This window comes from Mya arenaria, chromosome 11 (assembly GCF_026914265.1).
Source record: "Mya arenaria isolate MELC-2E11 chromosome 11, ASM2691426v1".
NCBI classification, from domain to species: Eukaryota; Metazoa; Mollusca; class Bivalvia; order Myida; family Myidae; genus Mya; species Mya arenaria.
In genome coordinates this window covers 28,427,353-28,452,739 of record NC_069132.1, presented here as the reverse complement: position 1 = coordinate 28,452,739, position 25,387 = coordinate 28,427,353, and the positions used below count along the sequence as shown (strand labels likewise).

The following is a 25,387-nucleotide window of genomic DNA, read 5'->3' as shown; positions in this document are numbered from 1 at the left end:
GACATTTTAACATTTACACTCGAGGCAAAAGAAATAAAAAGTGAGTCGATTTCATTAAAGGGACTGTACACACGATTGGCACTAAAGATTTTTTTTTCTGTAACGAATCTCGGGGCAATTATTTGGTTTGCAATAATTGATAGGACCAGCTCATTTGAATGAACCCAAAGGGTATTGCACATATTAATTGCTAGAGTCACTGATGGAATATCACTTTATTTATTTAAGGGGCTGCTGATCTTTTGGTTAATCCTCATCTTGTAGGACTCCTTTGAGAGCTTGTGGATGCAGTTATCTGCACAGCCGAGTTATCATTTTAGGAGCCTTCCTCTGATGTTTGAAACATAATTATCTTTCTATAGATCATGTTTTTTTTTCTTAATTCGGGAATGTAATGTATAGTCCAGTGACATTTGGAATTTGGAATTATACAGCTATCTGGTTGAAATTTGGCCAGTTGACAGTGCTTAACCAAAGAATATTGATGTTTGAGTATGAAATTGTAAATATAATAATACATAATATAAATTAAAATACATTATTTTCTTATATAGTTTTGACATTTTAACATTAACACTCGAGGCAAAAGAAATGAAAAGTGAGTCGATTTCATTAAAGGGACTGTACACAAGATTGGCACTAAAGAAATTTTTTCTGTAACAAATCTCCGGGCAATTATTTGGTTTGCAATAATTGATAGGACCAGCTCATTTGAATGAACCCAAAGGGTATTGCACATATTAATTGCTAGAGTCACTGATGGAATATCACTTTATTTATTTAAGGGCTGCTGATCTTTTGGTTAATTCTCATCTTGGAGGACTCCTTTGAGAGCTTGTGGATGCAGTTATCTGCACAGCCGAGTTATCTTTTTAGGAGCCTTCCTCTGATGTTTGAAACATAATTATCTTTCTATAGATCGCGTTTTTTTTCTTATTTCGGAAATGTAACGTATACCAGTGACATTTGGAATTTGGAATTATACAGCTATCTGGTTCAAATTTGGCCAGTTGACATTGCTTAACCAAAGAATATTGATGTTTGAGTATGAAATTGTAAATATAATAATACATAATATAAATTAAAATACATTATTTTCTTATATAGTTTTGACATTTTAACATTTACACTCTAGGCAAAAGAAATGAAAAGTGAGTCAATTTCATTAAAGGGACTGTACACAAGATTGGCACTACAGAATTTTTTTCTGTAACGAATCTCGGGGCAATTATTTGGATTGCAATAATTGATAGGACCAGCTCATTTGAATGAACCCAAAGGGTATTGCACATATTAATTGCTAGAGTCACTGATGGAATATCACTTTATTTAAGGGGCTGCTGATCTTTTGGTTAATTCTCATCTTGGAGGACTCCTTTGAGAGCATGTGGATGCAGTTATCTGCACAGCCGAGTTATCTTAACATTTACATTCGAGGCAAAAGAAATGAAAAATGAGTCGATTTCATTATAGAGACTGTACACAAGATTGGCACTAAAGAATTTTTTTCTGTAACGAATCTCGGGGCAATTATTTGGTTTGCAATAATTGATAGGACCAGCTCATTTGAATGAACCCAAAGGGTATTGCACATATTAATTGCTAGAGTCACTGATGGAATATCACTTTATTTATTTAAGGGGCTGCTGATCTTTTGGTTAATTCTCATCTTGGAGGACTCCTTTGAGAGCTTGTGGATGCAGTTATCTGCACAGCCGAGTTATCTTTTTAGGAGCCTTCCTCTGATGTTTGAAACATAATTATCTTTCTATAGATCACTTTTTTTCTTATTTCGGGAATGTAATGTATACCAGTGACACTTGGAATTTGAAATTATACAGCTATCTGGTTGAAATTTGGCCAGTTGACAGTGTTTAACCGAAGAATATTGATGTTTGCGTATGAAATTGTAAATCTATTACCAGGTAATACATGATATTAATTGATAATACATTATTTTCTGATATAGTTTTGACATTTTAAAATTTACACTCGAGGCAATAGAAATAAAAAGTGAATCGATTTCATTTAAGGGACTGTACACTGGATTGGCACTAAAGAATTTTGTTTCTGTAACAAATCTCAGGGCAATTATTTTGTTTTTAATAATTGATAGGACCAGCTCATTTGAATGAACCCAAAGGGTATTGCACATATTAATTGCTAGGACCACTGATGGAATATCACTTTATTTATTTAAGGGGCTGCTGATCTTTTGGTTAATCCTGATGTCTTAATTTATTTTAGGGGCTACTGTTCTGGTGGTTATTTGTCATCTTGGAGGACTCCCTTGATAGCTTTTGGATGCAGCATATGCACAGCCAAGTTGTCTTTTAAGGAGCCTTCCTCTGATGTTTGAAACAAAATTATCAATTGATAGATCATGTTTTGTTTTATTTCGGGAATGTAACGTATACAAGTGACACTTGGAATTATACAGGTATCTGGTTGAAATTTGGCCAGTTGACAGTGTTTAACCAAAGAATATTGATGTTTGTAGTTTTGACATTTTAACATTTACACTCACGGCAAAGGAAATAAAAAGTGAGTCGGTTTTGTTAAAGGGACTGTACACCAGATTGGCGCTAAAGAAGTTTGTTTCTGTAACGAATCTAAGGACAATTATTATACCCCCACAAACGAAGTTTGAGGGGGTATAAAGGAGTGAGCTTGTTGGTCGGTCGGTCGGTGGGTGGGTGGGTCGTTCGGTCCGTCGGTTTTCATGGTTTCCAGACGATAACTTATGAAAGGCTTGACAGATTTGAAAAAATTTTGTTACACAGGTGTAACATCAGAAGATACAGGTCAAGTTCAATATTGGGGCTGGTGGGGCCAAGGTCAAGGTCACTGTTATTAAAAATAGAAAAACGGTTTTCAGACGATAACTCATGAAAGGCTTGACAGATTTGAATTTTTTTTGGTACACAGGTGTAACATCAGAAGATACAGGTCAAGTTCGATATTGGGGCTGGTGGGACCAAGGTCAAGGTCACTGTTACTAAAAAGATACAGGTCAAGTTCGATAGATCCTTCAAAAACTAAATGGGCAAATATTTACCTTAAAAGTAATTGACACTTGGAAAGATGAACAAACAAAACAAATCCAGCATGCTTCATTTGAACCAGATGCCAGTGGAATATCAGCAGAACTTAAGTATGGCATATTTGCCACAGTAGTGCTTACTACAAATATTAATTGACCTGTCAGATGGACTTGTTAATTCGGCTACAGGAACAGTCCCGGGATTTATTCCCAGGTGGATAAGGATGCATTCAAGCCCAAATATGTACTTGTTAAATTTGATGATGATCGTGTTGGAATAAAAGCTCGTGAATGCTCTAGATGTCTTATTCCAGAAGAGATCAGCTAGAGCATCAGCTAGTTTTTCTTGTCAGCAGTGTATAAAACAATACATGCATGATAAAAGAAGATCCAGTGTGCAGTAACCTTGGAGTTATGGCCTCTTTTCAAAGGAATGGTTTGCCATTCCTGTGTCTGGAGTGAGGCAGCATTTGGGGGTATTCATCACTCCTGTGACAGCTCTAGTTTTGTTCGCAATAATTGATAAGACCAGCTTATTTGAATGAACCCAAAGGGTATTGCACAATGTTTTTTTAATGCTGTTCAAAACCTAACGCCCAGATTTTTTATTGATTATGACTCATCAGTAGTTTGAAAAAACCCACAGGGTCGTGATAATTTAATTTAAAAAAAAAAATGCTGGGTCATAATCAATAAAAAATCTGGGTGTTAGGTTTTGAACTGTATTAAAAAAACTCCTTTTCTTTTTAGAATGGCACAAGAAAGTTTTCAAACACAAGTTAGATTCTTACACAGTCTAAGGATAATCTCGCTGAAAAAATTAGAAAGTTCTACTGCGAAACCTACTCAGAAGCAAAATTGTTACCGTGAAAAAGTTCTACCTGCCCATCAAGTCAATGAGTACCATCGCAACACAATGGCCAACACTAATAGTGCAATAAATCATTTCTTAAGGATTTTGACAGGAATAATTATTGATATTGAACTTGACCTGGAGTACACAAAATCTTATTTCACCTTTGATGGACATTAAAAAAGGAGGATGGAATCTGGATTTTTTTGTTCCAGCATGTGATTATCTGAAGAAAATTTGTGATGACCTGAAAGGCTATGAAAACTCCAATCATTCTGAGAAAGGCAGCATGGTTCCTTATAGCAATCAATTTTGTCACAAAAGGCATGGAGTTCCATTATGAGCTTCAGAAGAACAGCATTGAGTTATGTGAGGATGTCGTTGGTTAATTCCTTATTCTGAACCAAGAAACCAAAGACAAGGTGGCGCAAACAAAAAAAGTCCCCCCTCTAAAAAGAGAATTAATGCAGCTAGAGAGGCTCTATGTCCTGTGAAAGTTCTCGGAATGTTTATCAGTTAACAAAATATCAATGCCAAGATGCTCTTTAACAAAATGGACAATAATACACAGTGTCCTGGCAAAAAGGACATTTGAAATGTTTATGAAGAACATAAGCACCACAGCCGGTCTCAATCAACGCTACACTGCACACTGTCTACATGCAACAGTCATACAAGCTATGATTAATGTGGGTTATGAGGCTAGGCATATAATGTTCATGAGTGGCCACAAGAATGAAACTTCAATAAGGTCGTATAACTGGGGATGTAGCACATCCCATTTAAAAGCAGTAAGCAACACCCTGTCAGCACTCACTGAGGGAGCATCTAGTTCCAATCTTCCCGGACCATCAACAGCTCTGAAGCCTTACAAGCAAATTCACAGGATTCTTGTCAATGATCAGGTGCCAACTTCCTCACAGATGATTTGACATAGCAATGAACAAAATATAAGTCATAAGCCGATTTTTTAAGAGTTGCCACTTTCAGCAATTAGCGACTTTAGCAGGTTACCCGTACGCAATTTTCAGCAGGAATCCGGCCAGAATTTGGCAGGAAAGTGGCAGGAATATCATATTTACGCTCGTAATCTGGCAGTAATTTATTTGTGGGCAGGAAAATTATGTACCTGGACTGGAATTTCATTCATTTACGTACGGAAAATATACAAAATTACGGTTGGAAACTGATTCTGGCTGTAATTTCAAACTTAGAAAATTTCTGAAATACTTTTAACTGCTAAAACAGACTAAGTTTTACATGACACACGGAAATTTCATTTTTCTGGCCGTAAATAGGGACTTCCATTTTTTTCTTAATGACTTTTATGTTAATTGGTGCATCATCAGAATTTGTCTTTATTTTTATTCTTCTTATTATTAATATTATTATTAATATTATTTATTTATTATTATTATTTTTATTATTATTGTTTTCATTATAATAATTATTATTATTATATTTTTTATTTTTTATTATTATTACTATTATTATTATTAAATTTTCATTTCATAAGTTTAAGAAAGCACAAAAAGATAAACATACATTCTAATGTTATTGGTTTATAACCTTATTAATGTTAATTGTTCTTGCTTACACACTATACACTTCTAAAGCAAAACATGAACATAAATAATTCAGTTTTGTATTCTTTAGAAATAAGAAGCCTTTTACTAGTGTGCTCTGTTAGTTTATTGACCAAGCTATTTCTCACAGTACACATTGCCTGGGCTTATCAGATTATCTAAGGTCAAGCAGAAAATTTCAGTGAGTATGCAGAGAATCAGGGCTCAGTAGCCAATAAGATCAGTGGATTTCAAATGATCAGGCGGGTTTTCTGGTTTTCTTGATGTAAACACGGCAGCCATGGTGATTTAACCTTCTGAAGATTCCTATTGTTTTGCTGGATATAATCAGGATCTCTCATGGTTTGAAGGTAAACACTTATTTCAAAATGTATCTTAAATTATATGTCATTCATTTTATCCTACTTGTTACATAATTATGAGTCTTTTAAAAAGTTATGCTATATATAAGTAAAATAATGCTATTCCCCTCACTGTGAGTTCATAACACATGGTATTTCAGATTGTATTTGTATAGAAAACATGGTCAGAACTTTACATTTGTATGTTGAAAAGGGAAATGTTTAAATTGAGTGTGTCAAAATAAAGCCATAAATGTACATGCATGATACATTGCATAATAAAAATTAAAGTATATTACTACCTTAAATAACTATCAACTTAAGAAACTGTAAGTGACAAGTCTGTAAAATTGTGAGTTTTAATTATGTTTTTCTGTGTATGTATGTTATTCTTTGTTAAAATGCTTGTAGATGGCTTTAATATTCAATGGCGAGGGAGAAAACAAGATCTGAAAGTAACAGTTGGAGCATATAAAGCAGACCTTACCCTCATTGAAGGTTTGTGAAGGATTGTATTTTAATTCAGAAAGAAATATATCTATATGGAAATCATGCTGTTTTTATTGTCTTATAGTTTTAAAGCAGTATTGTTACTCATGTAAAAAACAACAACAACACATTTGTGATGAGTAACATTTTTATGTAGTGGGTAATTAAAATGCAGGCTATGTGGATTGAATGTTTGCATTTGTGTGTTTTGTTGCATGTTTCTAGCCATTGCCCAAAGCCATAAAACAGGGTTTGACCGCTGGGCATGTCCTTGTCAACATATTCACCAATCTGTATAAGTCCTCACTGGTGGCAGTGTGGACAAGCCTGCTGGTTTCTAATATTTTCTTGACTTAACCGGCGTTGGTTCGAACCCCACTATAATCAAAATCCTTTTTAATGCTTTAACTGTATTTTTTCTGCAATTTTGATATGATAGAGTAAAATAATGATAAATAAGTGTTTTCAGATGCATTACTGGGAAAACTTATTTTTGGTCCAAAATCATGAGCGAGTCACTTTAAGCTGTGAGGATGATAAAGTGTGCTTGAGAATGTATAAATGGGTTAAAAATGATGCATTTTGATACTAGTGATAAAATAATTTTACATGATATTAAATTTTACTGCAGATTGTGTGACGTCATAGTTGCTGGACAGAATACATTTGGATCTGACTGGAAAAAAAGGCATCATCCTTCCAGCAAGTTCAGTCTGTGTAAAAAAAGTGAAAATAACCATGGACATAAAACTCACAGAGGAATCCAAAAACACAATAACTTTTATTTTCAAATAAGTCTTTGTAGACTCAGTGTCTCTTTTAATATAATTTCATCATAAATTTATATTGCAGATTATATCATTATTATCAGTTAATTGATTTTAAAATCACAAAAAAATAAACTCATGCAAATGTAAATGAAGTATATATAATATAATAAATAATATGAAAGAAAATTATATTATTTTTTTTAAACAAGAGTTGGAAAAGTTTAAGCAGGCATGTAGTGAAAAGCAATGAACTGAGTTCTAGAAATGTTGTAAATTCCAGTTACATTAAATAGTACGTGCCATTTTACGGTCAGATTTTTGGAAAATTCCTGTTCCAAAATTCCGGTTAATTTAAATATTACGTCCACTTTTACGGTCAGATTCCGTCCGTTTGGCATACGTAATTCTATCTAAATTTTACGTACGGAAATTTTTATGCACAGAATTTAATAAAAATTCCTGTTCCGAAATTCCGGTTAATTTAAATATTACATCCACTTTTACGGTCAGTTTCCGTCTGCTTAGCACACGTAAATCGTTCTTTATTTTCCTTAATTCTGGACGTAATTTACATGATTCCGTACGTAAAATTTAAAGTTTTACCTATGTTTTACGGTTGGAAAATTTCGTACAGGTAAATGCCATTATAGGTGGCACTGCTGTCGAGTAGGTCCTTTATCCGGGTATCCTCGGATCTTATCGATTCATCGACGCCATTATTGTTTAACCCTTTAGCACATAGACAAGTGGCCAGATTACACCTCCCAGTCAATAGCCATCTTACTGATAAGCAGTCCTTATCTGTATAGGTACTTTTCGGTAAACGGACATTTGCCCCCCCGGACATTTGCCCCCCCCCGGATCTTTTCGGTAAACGGACATTTGCCCCCCCGGACATTTGCCCCCCCGGATGTTTGCCCCCCTTTTGGACCATGGCGGGCATTTGCCCCCCCGCCGTTTTCGACGGGGCGGACATTTGCCCCCCCCTCAATGTTCGAGGGGGCGGACATTTGCCCCCCCTCCATTTTCGATGGGGCGGACATTTGCGATAACTTTAATAATCTTACAAACTATCAACACCAAACATGTGTTTGTATTAAAGTGCGATCCAACACTACAATTAAAGCAATCCCGATCGCGCTATTTACCTATGTGTGCATGATATCAAAGAAGAGTTAATTAATGAGAAACAATTAAAGCAATCTCGATTGCGCTATTTACCTCTGTTTGCATGATATCAAAGAAGATATACTTTTGCTCAAAATACAAAATAAGAACACGGGACTCATATAATGGACGTATTTCCTATCACAAATTACAACTCACAATTCACTTCCACGAAGCAACATGGAATTCATTACGAGTAGTAGAGGCGCACCAAAGCTTTGCTTTGATAGTTTTACGTACACGAAGAAGAAAAGCAGCAAGACCACCATCACCTGGGAGTGCTCACAGAGACGCACCTTGGAATGCAAAGGAGCAGTTATTACTGACAGTCCAGTAAGTTATTTCTTTAAATACTCACTGAATTAAGATAAATCTGTTATAACTCTTTCGAAATTAGAAATCTTGTCAATAGAGTGTGTCGTCCAGCGTGTTAATAAAATAAAAGAAATTCATTACAGGCCACAGAGATTCGTTCCTCACGAGAGCACAACCACGAGAAAGACGACTCCCATGTCGGTGGTTTAAAGGTCCGGAAAGAAATCCAGCTCAGCGTTCAGGCGAACAGAGGGTGGCCAGGTCAGATCATCGCCGACAAGATGTTCTCTCAACCTGTCGAGGTAAGTCGAATTATGTGATATTTTTGAGATTAAAAAATATTTTTTTAGTGAATTTAATTTAATAAAAAAAAAATAATAATATGCTGAACAAAAAAAGTTTAGTCATACATTTTGAACACGAACAGCATGGAGAGTTATCTACCCTTTTGTCATAATAGCTAAAAACCTCAGAAACGACAGAGCGTTCATGTTGTAATCCTAAAATGCGTGCATACCATATCATTACTACGTTTGATATTAATGTTTGGGCAGAGAACAATGTTGTCCAGACATCTATCATTCGAACTAAGTATAAATCGTAGTTAATTAAGTCTATTAATATAAACTATATTCATTGATTCCAGGTTAGAACAGAAACGTATTTTTTGCTGTATATACTTGTATATATGAGTGCTATAAATGTGCTATATGACTTCTGATTTGAAATAAAAATATTATAAAAGGATTTACATTGTTGTCTTACCTAAGCCTACATCGTCACATGTGTGACCTGAACGGTGTAATCTGTATTTATATGTAATTATAAATTAATATATTTTTAATATCTTGGTATAAACTTATAAAACCGGGGGGGGGGGCAAATGTCCGCCCCCTCGAAAACGGCGGGGGGGCAAATGTCCGCCCCGTCGAAAACGGTGGGGGGGCAAATGTCCGCGATGGTCCAAAAGGGGGGCAAACATCCGGGGGGGCAAATGTCCGGGGGGGCAAATGTCCTAGAATCGTACTTTTCAGGATATTCGAAAATGAGCAAATGAATACAGCAGTATGACCTTAAAATCAATATTACTCCAAATAATTGTTTCCAAATCTTTTTTATGTGAATACATTTTTTATAGGTAATTAATTTATCTAATAAATGGTGTCAATGATGAAATATAAAATTCTTTATTTCATCTGTGAATGCATTTCCAAGATGGAATTGTAACATTTCTTTGAAATGCCATAATTGCATTAAATCAAAGGGTAATAATATGCTGGGATCGATCTAAATTTTATTACCCCTATCATAAAAAAGACACATCTGGATTAAAAAGCCGACAATTGATGTTCTTGTGTATAATACAGTACACAGAAATGTGGCAGGAATATCCGGTGTCATCCAGCTGAGAGATCCAGTCCAGAGTGTCTGTTTAAATTTATTACCCCCTCATAAAATTCTTTACAAAAAGAAAGCCGATAAATGTTTTCCAAGTTATGAATAAAAAGATCTAGATCATCAAACGCTTGCACAAATGTTGTTTACTTGACCTATTTTACGACCGGAACCATGCTCAGCTACTTATTGTTTCTATTGTTTGTAACACAAAATATTATCTACAAATAATTATTATCTTTATTGATTTTAATGGTAAATTAAACTGACATTATAATTTCATTGAATTACGCATCAATGTTTTGGGGGAAATTCCATACTGTACAGTACTGCAATTCCTCGAGGTTTTATTACGTCACAGTAGGATCTCACACCTGTGATTGGCAGTATAAATAATGACCTTCAAGTTTTAGCAGACGACATTTTCGAGGGAAAATCAATACACAAAAGGTTAATCTTCAGCTTTATAAACATCCGGGATATTGTTTACAAAAAGAAAGATGCAATATTGAAGTATTGAAATGACCCTATTGAAATATGCGGGAGATGCGTTTACATCCAGTAGTGTATAGGGTCGGCCAGATGCGTTTACATCTGCTAATGAGCTATGTCGGCCTATCTCGTATACATGCGCTAAAGGGTTAACCAAGCGTTTGACAGTTATACATTGAAAGTGATTAATCATGCTTGAAACAACTTATGTTGTACCATTTTGTCCATGAAAAGGACGTCATAAGTTTCCAAAGGACAAAGCCTGACGAGATGCATGGGTGCACGCAATTAAAAATGGAAAATCGAAGTTCGAAATGTGGTCACCTACGAAGTACTGTACATCTGTGAGAACCATTTCACGGGAGATGATTACCACACGGAGACATATTCTGGTGAGATAAAATACGTTTGTATATGTTTTAATTCATTATAAATATAAAAGATTTCAATACAAATAAAAAATAGCAGCCCTAATTTGCGCACTGATTATTGATCATACATACAACAATACAATATACATGTCAAGAAACTACATGTACAGTGCAGTCTGTATATCTTTCGAATCTGTGCTTAATGGCTCTCAGTTTTTTTCCGCATACCAGAATTTGCTACACCCACCCACTCCATACAATGTACCAGTAACCACATCCCCAGGTCCGAACGTTTGGTCCAGCCCATCCTGGGTAAATTCCCTGTCATGAGTTGACAACCTGAGAGGTAAAAAAAAAACATTTCCCATTCTATCCTCCTGGACTGAAGAGGGCATGCAAGGACAGATGTCTCTCTTGAGATGCTAGAAAGAGAAAGCTATTCCATGACATTTCGAATATCAGTGAAGAGCCACAGCCAGAGTTTATTGCTCAGAAGTTAGAAATTGTTTCAGATGATTTGGATGTTGGAGCAGTTGAGGAAGTAATTCCAATGGACACTGAAACTGTATCTGAAGTTGAAACTGATGTGCAAGGGATACCTTCATATGTAGATGCTGTGGTTCAGACACCAAAACAACCAGCATTTTCTATTTATAACTTTGAACATGATTCAGCAGCAATTCATTTTTAAACTGGACTTGAAAATTATTGGAAATTTATGTTTGTTTTGAGTACACTTGGACCAGCAGCATATCATCTGAACTATGTATATCACTCTGTTATAAGTGTGACTGTGCCTGAGCAATTTTTAGTTGTGTTAATGAAACTAAGGCGACACACAACAAGCTTTGAACTGTCTAAAATGTTCAGTGTTGCTGAAAGTGTTATTTCAAACATATTTATTACATGGGAAAATCTCTTCATGGAGAAACAGTAGAGGGAACTCAACAAGAACTTGTTAAGCACTTTGCTCCAAGCAGTTTCAAAAGAAACTACCCAAACACAAGTGTTATAGTAGATAGAACAGAATGTCCAATAAAAAAAACCTAAAAACTAAACCCACACAGCAAGCCAGGTTTCCTACTTATAAAAACAGGAACACTGTGATAGTGCTGATTGGAACTTCACCAGGGGGTTTGGTTTCATATGTGTCATCTTCATATGGAGGCTCAACAAGTGCCAGGCAGATTGTGGAGCGTAGTGTGGTAGCATAAACGGGTGCATGTAGAGAGGATTATTGGACTGGCCAAAACCTACAAGATACCAACAGAGCCCATGATAGCAACAGAAACTAAACTCCCATCTGAAATTTTTTGTGTGTTTTATGCGGTGCAATTTTAGAAATGGCATTGTGCCCTCATATGCCTGAACTTACAAAAATATGTTCAACTTTATATTAAAGCAACACCCTTATTCAAAATCAAAACTTACACATGTACAACAAAACAATGAGTGATAAAGCTTTAACTTCTTACTATATAATGCATTTCTATAAAATATTAATAACTGATAGCAAGATCAAAAGATCCTTCAAAAGAACCAGTTTTCAACATTTATTCAACCTTTTTGGTCAATTAATCTTATTTGGGAGTAAGAGTGCTGCTTTAACATTTACTGTTTATGTTGTGTTTTTTGTAAATGAATATTTAAATATGCTGATGTTTTTTTTAATGTGTTACTTGTGCTTACAAGTTTATATATATAATAGACACACAGTCACATGTCTCTGGTATTAGGTGCACTAAAATTATATTTAAATTGATATCTGGTAAATGGCCGTCAGGTGAGAATATCAACTTTGTTGATAATAGTACTTGTTTTCACACGATAAATGGTTCTTAATCGGTGTGTCTTGTGCATGGTATTATTAAAGATGCTCTCTTATTCCCAAATAAGATTACACCAAAATTAATAAAGTTGTTTTAATTTATCAAAATTTGTCTTGTGCATGGTATTATTAAATCAAACATGAATCGGTTTGTCGCTCAAAAGCTCGTTAGAGCCTATACTTCATATATATTCATTTCAATATTATGTTGAAGTTGAAGCTTTTTTTAAAAATCATTGGATATAGCATGAGGTTAAAATATTGAAACAATCTGTGGCAGATGTGCACTACTTGCACATTAGTGATAATAAAATTTGGGATATGTATGTGACATTGATTTTCATTTATTTTCATCAAACTTTTTTGAACATCAGTTGAAGCATAATACTCTTTATCATCTTTTTACTAATCTGCTACCTTTCAAGTGTTACTGTTTAAAGACACCAGTCCTTTCTATTTCATAAACCAGATAAAAAATCATACAAACGTTGAACCATTTTTATTTCACATTCAACTAAGGACTTATACATATATTCAGCAACTGGTAAATGGAAACCAGTGTTTCACAATGATTCATTGTTGAGATTCAGGACAAAAGATGACATTGCCCAAAATGGTTTACGGAGTCTTTTATCCCAAGAATTGAAGAGTCAAAGCCGAAGATATTGATTTTTGATGGTCACCATTCTCACAATAACCTTGAGTTGCCCGTGAAGAGAAGATCATTCTCATAGAATTGCCCAGTCACACCAGTACCTGGACTCAGCCATCTGACAGGTCCTTCTTCAAGTCCATCAAATCACATTGGAACACCTCTGTTGACGAGTTTTATCAAACTTACAGGCATACAACACAGCTTCCTGCAAGTAATCTCAGTCCACGGCAAGGAACAGTTTCCAAATTTTAACACTGCTTGAGTGCTATCTGCGCCACTGCCCATGTCATCTGCTCCAGACCTTGAGAGTCCATCGGCGCTATTGTCCATGTCGTCTGCTACCCAGCTCGAGAGTCCATCCGCGCTATTGCCCATGTCATATGCTCCCGAGCTTGAGAATCCATCTGCGCTTTTGCCCATGTCATCTGCTCCAGAGCTTGAGAGTCCATCTGCATCACCGTCTATGTCATGTGATCCTTTTCTATCCCCTTCAGCATGTCTTGATGTCAGTGATTCCTCAGTGAACCTGCAACTTAATAATGCAGATGACTCATTTGCTCTTGCTTTGTCACTAAATTCTGCCATATTTAATCTTTTCACAGAAATAATGCCAATGTTGATGAATTGTTACAGATAAAACTGTCCATGAAGTAACTGAGAAAAAGGCCCTTAAAGTTGTTCAGTCGGCAATCTGCACTGCAAAAATGATAACATCCTTAGCTGCATTTAGTAGTGGACATAATATAGATAATTAGTTTAAACATGGAAAATGTACAAAACAAAAATAATTGAGAAAAGATGATCACAACACTGCGAATGAAATGTTCCCTATGCAAAGTACAGAACCAAAAAAAAAACAGAAAACATAAAACAGACAACAAAAACTTCGTCATTTCAACAGACAAAGTGTAATTTATTCAAAGTTGGCGAAAAAAGAGGAGAAAGACCGAAAATAGATTGAATAAATGAAATCTAAAAGGACTCAGCAAGAATTGAACCGAAAACAAAAAGAGAATGTTCCTGCCAGAAAACAGAAATCAAAAAAGTCATAATAAATTATAATAATATTTATTATAATTATATAAATGAAGTTTGATTTACTTAGAGAAATGAAGCGTACATGCACATGTGTCAGTTATGTAAACTCTGACTAGGCATGGCTTATGCCTATAAATGACATTAATGTTCAAGTCTCAATTTTAATGCATTTCAATGCAACATTACAAAAAAAAGATCTGTTATCTTCACCCTTGTATTTAAGGCCTCAATCATTACATTTTTTTTATTTTGCCCCCATCAAATTGAAAAAAGAATACATGCATCACAATATTTAGCGTATATTTTTTCTTGTGCACTTCAATAAACCTTCAGTGATACAATGTATTAACATGATACAAAACCCTACCTAGCTACCAACTCATCTTGTGTGTGGTGTTAGTCAGCTCATTGGCTGGTTGTTGTTGCAGTCTACATTCAACTATTTTTGTTCTATCTATGATTATAGGAAACACTTGTATACATTGAGAAAAACAGCAGTTATTACTTGACTCGCCAGGTTATAAAATCCAATTAGTCATTAATTAAGCGAGTGTCTGTCTTAGTATCGATCGTCCAAGTCAATATCGCTCAATCTGTCCGAGTCACAAACAATTTAGGGTCATATTATTAAAACGACAATAAAAAAACATCATTAGGGTGGTTTATTTGTGTATAAAAGTTAAACAGGATTCATAGAGGTGTTACTTCCCTTTGAATGCAATTTTGACATTGCATCAGAAAAATGGACTCACCAAGGAATGAAGTATTTTAACTCAGCCCTGCTGACTTATTATCAATTTACCCTTTCTCTTTATAATCTCTATATGGAAAAAATGATGTTTGATATCCTTACTTAATCTCATTAGGCATCATTGTCAAAGAAGTTTTTATGCCTCAAAAGAGCGGCATTTACAGGTTGCATCCATGCTTCCATCCTCCATCCATTACACTTGTATCTAAGCTGTAACTAACTCAATACTATTAAATCTTCCGCACGAGCCTCAATGGTCAAGGTCACAGAGGTCAATTAGCTATCAATCTGACAAGGCCAAGTTTAGGGCTTTGTCATATTTCTGTGACACCTCTTGTAAACCCCATTCATTGATAAATGCATAATATGATACAAACTGTATTTTCCAAGGGCACATTAGAAATTCCGGTAAATACAGCTTAATGTTTAAAAGAAAAAAATGAAACCAATACATTGAGTATTGAAAGGTGAGCTATAGTCTTTGTGCGATATTTCCTACTGTGTACAAAAAAAAACTCCAATACCAAATTAGCCAGAATAAATTGGTATGTGCTGTTTTCTATTCTTAAAGTAACACCATCATGGTTTGTAACATGCGCTTATTTTTTTAATTACGAAATAAATTGTAGCAAAACATAAGGAGTGTTGAAACAAAAATAACCAAAGCTGGAACCCTTCAGCAAATGTTGAGCAAATGTCATCTTTGAAGATCACAATTTTCAATTGCGTAAGCAACGTGATTTTCTTTTTTATGGCTGTGGTGTTCCTTGATTGCTTGCTATGTTATCAATGTATCCTTAACTGGTCAGCATATCCATAATTTTGCTTGCTATGTTATCAATGTATCAATTTTTTGTATAGTCCCGTTGGCCATAAGGACTAGGTGGCTGTTTTCCACTTCTTTCTTGACTTTACAAGCATGGGTTCCAAACCGGCTAAAACCAATATACTTTTTTATGCTATAACTGTATTTTTTTCTGCAATTTCGATATCATAGGGTTAAAAATGATAAAATAAGTGCATTACCAGGAAACTATTTTTTGGTCCAAAAACTTGAGCGAGTCACTTTAAACATAACCTTTATTTAGACCCAACTTTTATAGATGTCAAGAGTGCATTTACACTTGTATTTTACTTGAAAATTGTTTCTAAATATTACCAGCTGAGAAACTGGCTTGCAAAATGGTCAGGGTTAAATTTTCTCAGACATTCTATCCTGTTTATAGATCCTGGCTGATCTGCAGCTGTCCCATGTTGCTGGAGTTTCTCATCAGCATCTTCTGTAGAGAACCGCTACATGTACATGAGGATGCTATTCAGGTTGCCATTGTCAAGTTTACCAATGGGTTAGTTATTGGCTAATCTGTTGTTGCGTTTTATGTGTTGCCTGTGATCTTTTGTAGACACATACTTTTCCACAGTGTCACACTTTTGTTTGCCTGACCCCTGAAGTAATTATTGACTTCTTAGGGAGTTTAACTTGTACCAGTAAGCAGCATCCAATCCTTTAAATAAAACAACATACTTTTTTTAGCTCACCTGTCACTTAGTGACAATGTGAGCTTTTGTGATCACAATTTGTCCGTCGTCCGTCCGTAAACTTTTACTTTAAACGACATCTCCTCATAAACCGCTTAGCCAATTTCATCCAAACTTCACAGGAATGTTCCTTGGGTGGTCCCCTTGACCAAATTGTTCAAAGAATTGAATTCCATGCAGAACTCTGGTTGCCATGGCAATGGAAAAGAAAAACTTTAAAAATCTTCTTCTCCCAAACCACAAGGCTTAGGCCGTTGATATATGGTAGGTAGGATCACCAAATGGTCCTCTACCAAGATTGTTCAAATTATGGCCCTGTGGTCAAAATTGGCCCCGCCCCTGGGTGGTCATGGGTTTTCTCTATATGTTTATATTTAAAAAAATCAAAAATCTCCTCTGAACTTACGTTGCTTAGAGCATAGATATTTGGCTTGATTCATCGTCTAGTGGACCTCTACAAAGATTGTTCAAATTATGGCCTTGGGGTCAAAATTGGCCCCGCCCAGGGGGGTTAGGGTATTCTCTATATGTTTATAGTTAAAACTTCAAAAATCTTCTCCTCTGAACTTACTTGGACTAGAGCATAGATATTTGGCATGATTCATCGTCTAGTCGACCTCTACAAAGATTGTTCAAATTATGGCCTTGGGGTCAAAATTGGCCCCACCCCCTTCGGGGGTCATGGGTTTTCTCTATATGTTTATAGTGAAAACTTCAAAAATCATCTCCTCTGAACTTACGTGGCTTAGAGCTTAGATATTTGGCATGATTCATCGTCTAGTGGACCTCTACAAAGTTTGTTCAGAATATGGCCCTGGGGTCAAAATTGGCCACACCCCGGGGCTGATGGGTTTTCTCTATATGTGTTATAGTGAAAACTTAAAAAATCTTCTCCGAACTCACAAGGCAAGTAACGTCTTAATTTAAACTGGATAACATATTTAGTACACATACCAATTTTCAATATGGGCAACATACAACAATTAATAACAAATATACATATATAGATACACACGTAAAATCAAGTAGTGACAAGAGCTTAGATATTTGGCATGATATATCATCTAGTTGACTTGTACCAATATTGTTCAATCTTTGGCCCTGGGGTCAAAAAATGGCCCCACCCGGGCGGTCATGGGTTTCCTTATATATATGTATATGATGAAAACTTATAAAATCTTCTTCTCCGAAACCAATAGGCGAAGGCCTTAGATATTTGGTATGAAGCATTGTTTATCGGACCACTATTAAGATTGTTCAAACTTTAGCCCTGGGGTCAAAATTGGCCACGCCCCGTGTTCATAGGCTTAGGTTTTCAATATTTTTATATAGTCTTATATAATAAAACTTTAAAAATCCTCTTCTCCAAAATATAAGACCTAGAGCTTTCATATTTGGTATATAGTGTTACCTAGTGGACCTACACCAAAGGTATTCAAATTATTGTCCCGGGGTCAAATTGGCCTTGCTCAGGGGTCATTTGTTTTTACATTGTCTTGTCACTTAAACATCTTTTCCTCTGAAAGTAAAGGTCAGAATGACTCCATACTTGATATGTAGCATCCTTACATGGTCCTCTCTCAACTTTGTTCAAATGGTTTTGTTTGGCCCCTTTTAGGGGTCACCAGAGCAAAAAATAGAAAAACCTTTAAACAACTTGATCTTATTAACTGCTTGATTGATCTTCAAGTCTGAAGCATCCTAGCATGGGCCTCTGTTAGGTCTTTTCAAATAATTTTGTTTGGCCCCTTTTAAGGGCCACCAGAGCTAAAATTAGTAAAAAAAAACTTAACATTTTCTTCGCATGAACCCCTTGATAGATCTTCAGCAAATTTGGTTTGAAGTGTCCTTGCATGGACCTCTCTTAAATTTGTTCACATAATTTTGTTTGGCCCGGTTGCCATGGCAACCTAAAAGAAAATGTCAACAATTCGTTATAATCATCTTCTTCTCCTAAACCGCTTTGACAATTTTGATGAAACTTCATAGGAATGATCCTTGGTTGGTGCTTTTTCAACAAATTTCAAAGAAATTAATTCCATGTAGAACTCTGGTTGACATGGCAACCTAAAGGAAAAGTGTCAACAATTGGTTACAATCATCTTCTTCTCCTAAACCGCTTGGACAATTTTGATGAAACTTCATAGGAATGATCCTTGGTTGGTACTTTTCCAAAATTGTTCAAAAAAAATAATTCCATGCAGAACTCTGGTTGCCATGGCAACCTGAAGGAAAATATAGGCTGTCGTGTCCGCGCTGTGACTTACTCTTATATGGACAGATTTTAAAATGACTTGCCATATGTTTTCGACATACCAAGACAACGTGTCGTGTGCAAGACCCATGTCCATACCTCTAAGGTGAAAGATACACTAAGTGTTTATTCACAATGGAATGCTGAATATGAGGACATAAAGAGTGTTGGCTGTCATTTAGTATGATTGTTTTTTTTTTCTATGCTCAGAGGCAATTTAATATAACTTGCAATATGTATTTGACACATAAAGGCAAGATCAACTTTTTATGTTCTTGTTCATAGATCAATGTCACATTGGGGGGCATTTGTCACATACTTTGACAGCTCTTGTTCAATATTCTTTGAGAAATAAACTATATTAATAACAAAGGTTAAACTCTTTTACTCAGATGAGCGATTTAGGGCCATCATGGCCCTCTTGTTTTATATCTTTGCAGATTGATGACTTCACAGAGACACCAGGGCCAAACTTCCCTGATGACTTTGATGTGGACCAAGCAACACCTCTTGACTATTTCTGGCTTGTTTTCCCAATCCAGCTCATAACCATGATTGTGCACACCAACACCTACGCCCAGTGGGTACAGGCCAGGGATGGATTTGACTCCTTCTGGCATGAGACTTCGGAGGCTGAGATGAGGTCATTTTTGGCCATCAACGTCCTGATGGGCATCCAGCAGCTGCAAGAGATATCTATGTACTGGTCATCGAATCCCTTCATTGGCAACCCAGGCATCATGGGAACAATGACATGCAACCGTTTCCAGAAACTAGCCCAGTACTTCAATGTTTCTGACAGGACCTCTGAACCAAGGCGCGGTGAACCTGGATATGACTGCCTGCTCAAGGTCAGTGAAGTTATGACAGCTGTTATGGACTGTTTCAAACGTGCATATACATTATCTAAAGAAGTTGCTGTGGATGAGGCAATGATTAAGTACTCTGGCAGAGTCTTTTCGGCAATTCATGCCTAATAAATCCATTTAACGTGGAGTAAAAGTGTGGATGCTGTGTGACAGCCGAAGTGCATACTGGAACTTTGATGTGTACCTTGGCCGCCAGGACAGGACTCATCATGGCCTCGGTCATGATGTGGTTATGAACTTAACTCAGGGAGTGCAGAATTCTAAACGCCATATATATTTTGACAATTTCTTTACGGGATTACCACTCTTGGAAAGCTTGTTAGGAAACGGATTATACGGTTGTGGGACAGTTAGAGTGAATCGCATTGGTTTTCCGAAAGATCTGAAGAAGCCAAGGGATGTTCGGCAGCGGGGGGAGTTCAAGGTGCTCCAGAAGGATGCTGTGGTGGCAACCGTATGGAAAGACAAACGCCTCATCTACCACCTATCCACGTTGAGCCAGCCTGCAGACATACGAGATGCCAGGAGACGCGTTTTAGGCAACCACCTAGAACTTCAACAGCCACATACTGTTTATGCTTATAATAAATTTATGGGCGGAGTGGACCTACATGACCAATTCCGGGCGAAATATAACAACGCTGTGGTAAAAAATGGTGGCGCTATATATTTTGGTTTATTTTAAATTGTTGCATTGTGAATGCTGGAATATTGTATCAGCAAGCAGCAACCAGGCGAACGAAGAAGCGCAGGTTTACGAACCTCAACTTCAGAGAGGTGCTTCTCATGGACTTAATCGGAGGATATTCTAAGAAGCATCGTGCTGTTGTTGAGCAGGTGCAACCTCCTCGTGTGGCTGATGGGAATCAGGGATTACATGTTAATGTCCATTTGCCTGGAGGAAAGACTACATGCAAATATCATAGTCGTTTTTCGAAGACAACTAACACTCCTCGAGTTGTGTATGGCTGTGCTGTTTGTTTAGTGCATTTGTGTAAGGAGTGCCACATGCCCTATCATGAGGCAGTGCATGCACAGAGGGCTCCTGCCAGGCCATGAACTGTTGAATTGAAATAGTATTTAATATATATTTCAATATTCAATGAACAATTCAACATGTATATATTTTGTTTATAAGTATATAAGTTTATTTTTCCTTGTTTCTTGTGTACATAAAAGTGTATTAGGCCAAATAAAAAAAATGTCTTGTTTCTGGTCACCCGACCGACCCTACTTTTTACCCCCGACCGTTTTTTTTTTATAGCGTAAAGACCGTTTTTTATAATTAGCGTAAAGTGAGCCGGGATTCCCGGTCGCGGCGCCGAAGAGTAAACCACGCTATCCGACAGTAATATTATATTCGTGACATGTTTTTTATACGGCCGTGTCGAAGATGGCTGGCCCTGCGCAGACGACGTCTGTTACGCATTTGATGGCCATAAAAATAGACAAATGTTCGCACTTCGACGGTTGTAGTGTCATTAAAGTTGCCCATTCGCAAACAACAATAAAAAGTCTTTTCATCGATTTACATGGCGAGCGAGAAAATGTCCGACTTGAAGCTAAATGTTCGGTAAGTTGTATGGTTGTTTAGATATCGTAAAAGGGCCATCGTTAAACAAATAATGCCTCGACCGAGAATGACAGTTTTGGCACCGACATTTTCGTAATTCAAAAGACTATCTATACACATATACAAGGTTTATTTGAATCGGACGAATTAAGGCAAAATAATGCCGACGAAGCGTAAATCATTATGCTGAGTGAATGGATTTAAATACTTCGTCTCTCTCAAATACCGAACGTCATATTAAAACGTTTCATTTTTGGACCTTCGTTTTTAATGTTTTAAAGGATTAAAATTAATTTTCTGTATGAAGAACCATTGACATTACACTTAGTTAGGTGCCCGATACTATAATTAAAGCAGATAGAAGAATGAAGGGGCGATCTCTTATCTGGGTTATTTGATCAGTTTGCTTTTAATAAATAAAGTAGGAACGGTGGTCATTTAGATAAAAAGAGCTCCAGATATAAAACATATTTTGTGTTTTCATGATAAATATTTTCTTTGTGTATCCATCAAATCCTATCTTTACCCTTTACCTCAGAAACCCTTTGGCATGCCTTTGCACACAGAGTAGACCCTGATAAGACATCTCAATGAGCTGTCTGATCAGGGTCAAATCTGTTTGCTTAACATAGTATGTTACAGATCTAAGTTTTCACTGTTTTGGCTATGAATGCATATATATATATACCTTGATAAATTGGTCTATGGGGTTGGGACATGGGGAAGTCTTGAATGAATAATGAACAGGTGAAAATGTTTATAGATTTATTCATATAAACACATGTCATTTTATTATTATTTTCATATATGTGTGTGTGTGTGTGTGTGTGTGTGTGTGTGTGTGTGTGTGTGTGTGTGTGCGTGTGGGTGTGTGTGTGTGTGTGTAAATATGATCAGAACAAAGACATCATTTTTTATAAAACCTGTGAAAAAAATATTTAGATAAATATCTGACTCAAAATTTTCATATTAAACATAAAAAAAATATACAGCTAAAGGTTATCACAGACATAGTTTTATGCATTGCATAAATCACTGAATCTAATAAAATGATATTTTGTCTCTGTGATGTTTAAATACCCAGTATTACGGTTTCTTCCATCCATGTTTATATTTGTTTTCTGACAAAGAATGACAATTGTTTCTTGAGATTATTTCAAATTCTAGTCTTGGACTTGTTGCTTCTTGTCATGTAATAGTGCTGTTGTTGTTCTGTTAAACTAATAAATACATAAATATGGTTATAAACTTGTGTCCAGTTTCCTTTAAGCCATATTTGATGATGTTGTATTGGCAGACAATATTTCATCATTTTTCAAACGCTATACTATTTCATTCCAAAGGTTTGAATAAAAAAAACAAAAACAAAAAACACCTACCTACCGACCCTGTTTTTTTTGAGGCATGTGACCAGAAACAAGACATTTTTTTTGTTTTGGCCTTATAACTTTAAAGATTGAATTACTCAATTTTCTTTTTAAAATACTCATCTTTGAAATAATGTTTGTTAAGTTTTGTATATTTCTGTGTATAAATAAGTTTATAACATTGAATGAATTGAAATTAAGTTCACATGTTTATTTTGTTGTAAATATATGTTTTATGCGGAAATAATGGGACTAGAAAGTAAAAAAATATACCACTGAATTATTTTTTTTTATTCTCTTCAAACTTTGTATTTATAAATAATAGATAAAACCTTGAGAAATATTAGAAAAATAAATTAAAAGTGCACAGGCGGCAATTTTAGTGGCTTATAAAATGAAATGAATGATAATTTCTCAACTTTTCACAAGCATTTGTGTTTGATGGTAGATATAATGAACAAATAATTTAGACATGAGAAAATAAGTTGTATCAATAGATTGGAAATTTAATTCACTACAAACTTTACATTGACCACTAAAAGATCAAATGAAAAGAGGCACTGGAAAAGTTTGAAATGCATGAGGGTCAATTTTCCAATAATTTTCAATAAATCCATATGCAGAAGGGGTACTGATAGGGACACCTTATCTATTGGCTTCTGGTTATCAATGTACTGATAAGCCATGCACTGGCTGGCCTAATATGGCTTGGTTTACATGAGGTAAAGGGTTAAAAGGGCAGGAAGGATATTTAGATATGTTGAGAGTTACTCAAGTTTCCAATAATTGTGAGAAATACAAATTCATACATGTAATGATATAATGTTTTGAAGATTTACAAGGAAAAATCTTGTGCTATGCTTAATTTACCAAAATTGAGTTACAATTTTGTGAACTATTACATTGCCTTCTACTCAGCCAACCGCGACATGTTCTACATGGACCCAACCACAGGGAATGTCTTCCTCATGACCAGTATTATCGGACCAACATTAACCAGTACAATGTGAGTGACAAGCATAAGAATTGTAAGATGTAATTGGGGGAGCTTTGGAAATGTGTAAAATGTAATTGGGGGGGGGCATTGGAAATGTGTAAGACGTAGTTGGGGGAGCGTTGGAAATGTGTAAGATGTAGTTGGGGGAGCATTGGAAATGTGTAAGATGTATATGGTGAAATGTTATCACTCTTATTTTTCTTTCAACCTTTAATCAAATATCTGGTATAGAGTATATTTTCTCTGGAATGGTTATTCAATTATTGTCACAGATTTACAAATTCCGGGAGATATTCACTGTGTATTTAATTAACCTCCTATTTGATTGCACTTAACAATGATGTAGTGCGTTTTAATGCACTGAAACACTTGTATTTCACGTCATTCAGTATAAAATATTTCTGACCAAGATAAAGTAGCAATCATGTACTTCCTTTGGACATTGCAATGACCAGAGAGTTTGATGCATAGCTGGTAACGAAGGTTCTTGCATGTGCCCAATGGATAAAAATTTCTTATTTTCACTTGGCACATGTAAAAGTTAATTTCTATCTTATCCTGGTCAAGGATGCGCAAAACTTTCATTGGACAGTTCCATGCATTTGAAATAACCGTTTTATCAAACCTTGGTAAATCTTCTATTCAGGTGTCCCTGATTGCATGTGACAACGGCATTCCTTCGCTGTCAGCCAATGGGACTTTGATTGTGAATATACTGAGGAACCAGTTGCCACCTGTGTTCGTAAACAAGCCATACAGACGTATTATTGACTGCAGCCTCGCTGAGGGTAGCCTCATCGACACGGTGACGGCCACTGACTGGGACACACAGGTGAGTTGATATATTTGGCCTGATTGTTTTTCAATATTGCAGTGTAAAAATCGTAAAGCCAGGCTCTGGCTGAAAACTTCTGTAACCCAAGAATACTTCTCATAGCCCAATGAATCATTAATAATATATGAGAAAATAGCTGATTTGTAAATCCTGATTTTATTGGGCATTCTGGCAAAATACAACATGAACATATATGATATTTATGAGGTGTGGTAGTAATAGAAGATTCGGGCTCCCATGGAGGTATATATCAATTGTTCACACTTTCTGGTGAATCGGACTCCTATGGGGGTATATTTCATTTGTTCACACTTTCATATCTTGTTTGCTCAAACTCGCATAGCTCGAATTCCTTGTTGGCTGGAACTAGATGTAAAGAACCATTTTCTGTATACTAAAGGTATACATTTTTGCTTGGCTCAAATTTTTCAGTGATGGAAGTACTTTTGCTGGTCCATGAGTTCAAGCCAACATGGTTCATCTGTACAAATAAACCTCTATAGAATATCAAACCTGTACATATTGTTGGCTTTTAGTCTACCTACAACTCCTTGGAGTATGACATTATTGGTGACAACATGGCTACCACATTCTTTCTAATCAACTAGGTGTCCGACCGAATCACGCTGCGTTCCTCCATCTCAGCTGACAACAATGATGTTTACTCTGTATGTGCTTTGGAAAAACATATCGATAAAATTATCTGGTGTAGTTCTATCATAACAGTAGAGTATCAACAGCTTTCTCATTTATATATATTTATCTGATAATTCAAAGCTTGATCAATGGCTGTAAAATATCTTTAAATATTGTTCTGGCTTAATTTTTGTCAATATTTCAGATCGATTTCGTATATAAT

The 25,387-nt window shown here is 35.8% G+C and overlaps 2 protein-coding genes, 1 long non-coding RNA gene and 2 pseudogenes across 3 annotated transcripts; all 5 read left to right on the top strand.

The window, feature by feature from the left end:
• Positions 1 to 5,507: 5,507 nt before the first annotated feature.
• Positions 5,508 to 7,198, top strand: LOC128207153 (uncharacterized). Its single transcript, XR_008256659.1, has 3 exons — positions 5,508 to 5,832; positions 6,235 to 6,321; positions 6,944 to 7,198. It is a non-coding gene; the product is annotated as an uncharacterized LOC128207153 (long non-coding RNA).
• A 1,167-nt stretch (positions 7,199 to 8,365) lies between these two features.
• LOC128208457 (uncharacterized) lies at positions 8,366 to 11,152 on the top strand. Its single transcript, XM_052912020.1, has 3 exons — positions 8,366 to 8,582; positions 8,708 to 8,866; positions 11,054 to 11,152. The coding sequence occupies exons 1-3, from the start codon at positions 8,430 to 8,432 to the stop codon at positions 11,150 to 11,152; spliced, it is 411 nt and encodes a 136-aa protein (XP_052767980.1). The 5' UTR covers positions 8,366 to 8,429.
• Positions 10,291 to 23,668, top strand: LOC128208183 (piggyBac transposable element-derived protein 5-like). Its single transcript, XM_052911614.1, has 4 exons — positions 10,291 to 10,843; positions 16,321 to 16,414; positions 19,328 to 19,738; positions 23,615 to 23,668. Exons 2-4 carry the CDS (start codon positions 16,346 to 16,348, stop codon positions 23,666 to 23,668), a joined length of 534 nt encoding a protein of 177 aa, XP_052767574.1. The 5' UTR covers positions 10,291 to 10,843; positions 16,321 to 16,345.
• LOC128208181 (uncharacterized) lies at positions 11,094 to 13,183 on the top strand (annotated as a pseudogene).
• LOC128208180 (piggyBac transposable element-derived protein 3-like) lies at positions 19,770 to 21,660 on the top strand (annotated as a pseudogene).
• Positions 23,669 to 25,387: the final 1,719 nt, after the last annotated feature.